Here is a 7,402-nt window from a genome sequence, read left to right on the forward strand (position 1 = left end):
TATATATATATATATATATACACACACACACACACGTTTTAGTAAAAATCTTTGACTTTTATTTAAAACTTTATTTTACAGAATCTCGGGTAAATTTTAGTTGAAATTGAAACTCACTTAAATTAGCTGAAATAAAAATATTTTAAAGAATGTTAAATAAAACTCATTTAAATATCTTTCGCTCCTCTCTTGCCTCCAAAGACAGACCCCATGGTAATGAAACAACAAAAAAAATTATTTTAATTTAGGCCCCCCCTCAATAAAATTTCTGGCTCCGCCACTGCATATATCACATATCTCCTCAACATCAACAAAATTTATACAAATTTAAAGCAATCTACAAAATCAGAATATCATTTTATTATATTTTCACAGATGTCTGAACTTTACAATTAATATCTAATTTACATAATCGACTAACAAAATATCAAATTAAATAAAATATTTTAGCAGAATAAATTTACCTCGAAATTTTGTAGTTGATTCTTCAAAAATTTCTCCCTCATTTTTTTTTCTAGAATTTGGATTCGTCTTTTCAATTCATTGTTCAAATTGCACTTTTTTTTCATTAGTATAAATCCAAGAATTATAAAGATCTTCGTCGTATAGTTTTTCTATTATGTATAAAGAAATTCTTTGTTCTAGCATTTCCGAAAAAGTCGATAAACTGGGCGGATATGTAAAGGATATTATTTGTTTCCCATCACTTGTACATGTAAAAAAAAATTGTGACATTTCATTGCGTAAAGCATTTTCTAATTTCTTTTTTTTTTATTTATCGTAATGGATGATTCTATTGCTTAAAATCGAAAAGAAAAGTGACAAAAGTTACTGAATTCTTCTACTAACACTCTAAATATCCTGCATTGCTCAAATATATAGACGTATGGGGTGCACAAATTATGAAAAAATTATTAGGTGCAGAGTGCGCACCGTCCGCATAAGTACTGGGTACCTAGCGGTACTCAACGGTACCCAGCAGCACCGAGTGCTGGTACCTAGCACTGAACAATGCTTGTGCGGACGGTTCTCCCCGTCCCGACTCCGCACCAAATAATCTCTCCAAATTATGGCATTAATTAAACTTTTCTATCACAGGCAGCCGAATTTTAAGGATCATGGAGGGGAAATAAGAGGACAAAATGATGTCGGACGTGGAATTATATGAGCAAAATGCGACTGGAAATCACGGTGGCACAGAAAACAAAAATAATTGGGAGCATTATAAGAGGAAACCAGAGCTCGGACTTCCTGTTTCTTAAGTGATGGACAGTTAGTTGCGGCGAAGGTGAGCTATATGGTGGCAAGAACATAGCCAATATGAAACTAAATAACTAAACAATCACCTTTACAAAAAATTGCAGCCGTCCTGAATAGTTTCCTAAAGATTGAAATGTACTTCTTTGTAAAAATAAGAAGAATTTGGCGTTGATTGTTGGGGGATTTGATCAAGAAATTAATGGGTAAAAGAGAAGCAACAGCATGCATGGCTGCTTAAATTTAGAGAGATGGACAGTTAGTCACGACGAAGGTGAGCTATATGGTGGCAAGAACATAGTCAATATGAAAGTTCAGCTATGCAATACTATTAAAAAGGAAATATTCTTATAGTTAATGAATAATTAAATTATCATAAAAAATAAATAAATACAATGAATAAGTAATGCAAATATTATAATTAAAAAAGAGAGAGACTTTAAACATATTTGAATTAAATACAAAGGTTTTTGATAATATTTAGGGTGCATTACTAATTTTGCTAGAGGAATAATGGGCTAAGCTAGAATTAAACTATTGTTCACCTTTATTTTTGTCACTTATATATTTGATGAAATAAATTAAAGTTGATACTGTTTAATTCACAAAATATTTTTTATATTTGGAGAATAATAGTCACCCTCCCCAAACGTATAGGTTAAATATAAATATATATACTTATTTTTTTATAAAGATATAGAGAGAAAATATAAAACAAATTAAATAATTTATTAATCCAGAATTAGCATCCATTGCGAGCAATATGTAATTGAGAATAATCAAATTAATAGTTTCTCTTTCATATATCATTAGCTGTACATACGATTCATATATAAATAATTTATCCCATTTGGAAGTAAAAAAATCAAAGAAGTGCGTTGATCTTCTCTACTGCATGTTCAATGATTGACGCAGACCATTTCTTATTTATAATTTGTTTGTTACTACGGAAGAATATGTTACAGAGAGCTTGTTTTATTACTCATGCCACTTTGGTTGTAATTTCCTTCGTCCTCATTTATGAAATGATATAAAATAGTAAGGAAAAAAAACTATGTATTTCCCTAGTCCCTTCTATTTAGTGGATCTATAAATACTTGATTTTTGCAGGACAATCACCACCAACAAAGGAACGAAGGAAAACGAAAAAGTGAGAACAACTTTCATATACACACAAACATATAAAGAGACATATGGCTTATTCTTTCTACTCTTTTGCAATCTCTTTGTTCATTTTCTTATTTGCCACACACCTTCCAATTCTAGCATGGTGTAGTGGCAGTGGGTTTTCGGTTGAGCTCATCCATCGCGACTCCCCCAAGTCGCCGCTATATGACCCAGATTCCACACATTCCTCCCGCATCCGTGCAGCTGCTGAGCGCTCTCGTTCTCGTGCCATCTACTTTCGCAATGCTATCCACAAGGCTCGTCTATCTTCCTCTGCACTTCCCATGGACGATGCTAATAACTTCTACTCAGATATCACCCCAAGCAACTTCGAGTACCTCATGAGCTTCTACCTTGGCACTCCAGCCAAAAAAGTTCTCGCCATCGCCGACACGGGCAGCGATCTCATATGGGTCCAGTGTGTCCCGTGCAAAGAATGCTACAACCAGAGTGCCCCTCTTTTTGATCCACAATCTTCCTCTACCTACAAAACAATCCCCTGCAATACTGACTCTTGCTCACTGCTACCACAGAGCAGTTGCGGCTCCTCCTCCCATTGCGACTATCAATATGGATATGGCGACAAGTCAATCGTTGAAGGCTATCTCTCTACAGAAATAATAGGCTTTGACTCTAATGGTGGACGTCCAATACAAATCCCCACAATTCTCTTTGGGTGCACTCATCAGAGCAATGGCACATTTGACAAGAATGAAGCTGGACTAGTTGGCCTGGGTGGAGGAAAGCTCTCTCTCATCCGCCAGCTAGGCTCCACCATTGGCAACAAGTTTTCATATTGCTTGCCCTCATTAGATAAAACCTCTACAACGAGCCAACTCAACTTTGGCTCTAATGCAGTCGTCTCTGGCGATAACGCCATTACCACGCCCTTGATCTCTCGTTCACCAGACACCTTTTATTTCCTTAGCCTTGAGCATATTAGTGTGGATGGCAAGACCATCATTGTTGGGAATCCCATGCCAGAAAATGGGTTTTCCCAAGGAAACACCATCATCGACTCAGGCACAACTCTCACACTCATTAATGATAATACACTGCAATCTGTGGAGAGTAGCGTGAGGAGTAGCATCAGCCTTCCCCAAGTCAATGATCCAATTGGTGTTTTCAACCTTTGCTTTGATGTCTCCAAGACAGGGACTTCAATTCATTTTCCAGAGATCATCTTCCAATTTTCCGGTGGTGCATCAGTGGTCTTGCAACCACCCAATGCATTTGTGGAGACCGGGCAAGATATTTTGTGCCTTGCCATGGTCTCTAGTGGTGCCACCGCTGATTCTATCAATATATTTGGTAATATTGCACAACAAAACTTCCATATTGGCTATGACCTCACAAACATGCAACTAACATTTGCACCGACCAACTGTGCCATACAATAGATTGAATATCTTATATAAATTGTTAAACATGCCCCATATGGTTCCAATGCTTTATTCTACCTAAATTTTACCTATTTTGTATGTTGCTCACTCTTATTTGATCAATTCTCTTTAATTTGCAGAAAATCATTTGATGGCTCACTTTTATCCATTATATACATGCAGAGTTTATTTAATTCACTTTGCACATGATTTCGACCTCTTTTATTTCACTCCATAAAACTCTTTATTTGCTTCATTGCTCTATTATGTATATGAACCTCTCAAATGCATAGTAGCGTTTCACTGTTTTGATCTATATGATGATTGGTTGGTCATTTTTGGGATTTAGACCTTACAAATTATTAGTACCACCATCCAAATTAGGCAAAAATGGATGCCTTATGGCTTTTAATTGAAGCGATGGCTTTAAACTTTTTTATCATGTAATTCTTTTTTACTTATTTCAATATATCATACCAATATCACAACATCTTATGTTGTCATTTTTTAATAAACAAAAACTTTATTTTTCATGAGTAAAATAAATCAAAGGAGATTACAAAGTCTTTTGTATAATATATATATTAACTACAAAAAATAAAAGTATAATAAAGGAAACTTTAGTCAAAAGTGAAAAGAAAAAAAAGTTCAATGAACCAAAATAAAACCCCTTTTATGATGGTATACAAAGACTTAGGCTTCGTTTGGGACGGCTTTTTATTGCTTTCTAAAACGGAGTTTTAGTACAAAATTAAAAAGTTTTGTACTAAAACTCTGTTTTAGAAAGCAATAAAAAAGTCGTTCCAAACGAACCCTTATATGTAATTATTTTACACAAATGGGTAGCTACCATTCAATAAATAATAGGAGCTCTAGTAAAATTTTGGAACTTGCTTTTTATATCTCCCTTAAGTCGCACTAGCGGTCATAGATCCCATAAACGAAGACCCATGAGCAATGGTTGGCTCCTGATGCTCTTTGGAGGTCTAAATTGCAAGATAAATTAGATCTAAAAAATTAAAATATTGAGGATAGCAAGAGCCAAATATTGCTCAAGTCAACCAGCAAAAAAATTTAACAACCTAGGTATGTGATTAAAAAAATCACAATCTTAATAGGAGGAAATAAGAAGTAAAAAAAAAATGAAATTTAAGCTATATTTTGCATTTCATAATTATATACATGATACTATTACATGATTTATGCTTTTCCATACACAATAATGCTCCCAATATGATATGATCCATAACATAGATAGATATATATGATGACGATTGACACCGATCACTCAAGAGAAGGTCACGGTGAAGACAACCAACAAGGCAGACAAGGCAAGAAAATGCCTCAAAAGGAAATGGGATAGGCGGCCAAGCAACAAGGCCGGACAAATTAATGAAACTAGAATAACCACCTGATAGAATGTCAAGATACAAAACAACTCCAAAAGGAATTCAAGAATCATAGATTAACCATCCTCCTCCTATTATTCAATAATTAGTTTATTTATACACAATTTGGGCCTTAAGGTTGGTCATACAAAAGGTAGGGAACAAATAACAAGACATTTATAAATAGGTGAAGGTATAACCTGAACCCGAAAATGGGGCTGCAAGCATAACTACGGCGTCAGTCTACTGGGTTAGGAGGAACTTCTGGTTTGTAGTGGGGAGATAAATCAGTAACCTTGAATGTAGCGGATAAATTATAATCACCAGGTAGATCGATCTGATAAGCATTGTCACTAATTTTTTTAACAATTTGAAAATGTCCTTTACCTTTAGGTTTGAGCTTTCCGAAACCAGAAGGTCAGAATTGATCCTTCGGTAAGCATATCCAAACTTTGTCTCCTTCTTTGAACTTAACAGCTTGACAAGATTTGTTGGTTGGGTCTGGACACTTCTGATTATGCTTGTGGACCATTTCTTGGATGCTTTTGTGTATGCTTTGGATTTCCTTGCAGTGCTGATCTTCATCGGCGCTGTAGTGGGTCGTTTGGACCTATGGAATTACACCCATACGATTAAAAGGATTATTTCCATAAACTACCTAGAATGGGCTATGGCCCATGGCTTGATTGGTGGAGCGATTGAATGAGAATTCGATCTAAGGTAGTATGAGATCCCACTGTCTTAAGTTCTTTCCCACGAAACATCTAAGAAGTTTGCCAAGACTTCAATTGACGGTTTTAGTTTGGTCGTCGGTTTGAGGGTGTGCTGTTGAGATGAATTGAATTTTGGTACCTAATTTTCCCCATAATATCTTCCAAAAGTGACTTGGGACCTTGACATCATGATCATAGGTGATGGTTTTGGGTATGCCATGCAAGTGCATAATTTCTTTGAAATACAAGTCGGCTACATGAGTGGCATCAAGTATTTTATTACAAGACACAAAATGAGCCATCTTATAAAGCCAGTCAATGACAACCATGATGGAGTCCTTGTTCTATTGAGCCCACAGAAGGCCTAGCACAAAGTCTAAGATGATATCAATCCATGAGCCTTTGGGGATGGGAAGATGTGTAAATAGTCCTAATTTATGATTATGAGTTTTATTTAGCTATCACACAAAATCTGTGTCATTTTATAAAATAATCAACGTCCCGAGACAGAGTGGAAAAAAAGTTCTTTGATTAAGGTAAGAGTCTTATCTCTTCCAAAGTGGTCGGCAATAAAGTGGTGAAATTCCTTATGAATTGGCGATAGAACGATGCCAAACAATGGATCGAACTGCCAGACCTTGGTAGCATATTGGGCAGTTGTCTAGTGAAGAATAACTTCAATTTTAATTGGGTCGGCTTGAATATCCACAAAGTAGATGATGAATCCTAAGAACGACACTTTGTGGGACAAATATTGAGACTTTTGGGGGTTGGAGATAGAATAGCTGTTGTTCTCCGAGAATATCAAAAACCTTTTGCAAATAGAGTAAATGATCTTCCATAGTGTACACTAAAATATCATCGAAATAGACTACTACACATTTGCTCAATAAGGATTGAAAATTTTTGGTTCATGAGCCTCATACAGGTGCTGGGATCATTAGATATGCCAAATGGCTGTTGGTGAAATTTTTGAAAATAGGTTTTGAAAAATATTAGTTTTCTTTGGAAATTTAGAATTAAATTTTAGATTCAAATTTTGAGGTCGAACATCCATTAGAAAAGTCATACCACTTCGGTAAGTAGAAATAAGATTTCAAAATGGGCTTCAAATCCAAAATTATAAATCCTACATTGAATATCATAACCAGATCTAAGATAGAACCGCATGTGACCTCGAGAGGTCAAAATGGAGTTCAATCTACTTTCCAACTATGATATTCTAAGTAGATTATCGTTGATTTCATGCCCAAAATCTTATAGACAAATGATGTATCTCCCTTAAGGAAGACGAAGATACCACTATTTGATAATTATTTGGGCATGACGACAATGATCGTCGTTGGTTGAATTTTTTCCAAAGAATACTAATTCGGGCTTTGAAAATTTCTTTTGGGAAATTTGAAACTAAGTTTAGATTTCAATTCTAAAGGCGAGCAGACCATTAGAGATTATATACCACCTTGAAAGGCAGAGATAAAGTCTCATAATAGGT

At 35.3% G+C, this 7,402-nt stretch overlaps 1 protein-coding gene across 1 annotated transcript; it reads left to right on the forward strand.

Annotated features, from left to right (window-relative positions):
• The first annotated feature begins 2,450 nt into the window (after positions 1 to 2,450).
• LOC110100490 (aspartic proteinase CDR1-like) lies at positions 2,451 to 3,824 on the forward strand. Its single transcript, XM_020828017.1, has one exon. It carries the CDS (start codon positions 2,451 to 2,453, stop codon positions 3,822 to 3,824), a length of 1,374 nt encoding a protein of 457 aa, XP_020683676.1.
• Positions 3,825 to 7,402: the final 3,578 nt, after the last annotated feature.

Source organism: Dendrobium catenatum, unplaced genomic scaffold, assembly GCF_001605985.2.
Source record: "Dendrobium catenatum unplaced genomic scaffold, ASM160598v2 fragScaff_scaffold_353, whole genome shotgun sequence".
In the NCBI taxonomy this organism is placed as follows: domain Eukaryota; kingdom Viridiplantae; phylum Streptophyta; class Magnoliopsida; order Asparagales; family Orchidaceae; genus Dendrobium; species Dendrobium catenatum.

Excerpts from the sequence above, each read along its gene's own strand:
- LOC110100490 (XM_020828017.1), top strand. The coding sequence starts at position 2,451 with ATGGCTTATTCTTTCTACTCTTTTGCAATCTCTTTGTTCATTTTCTTA.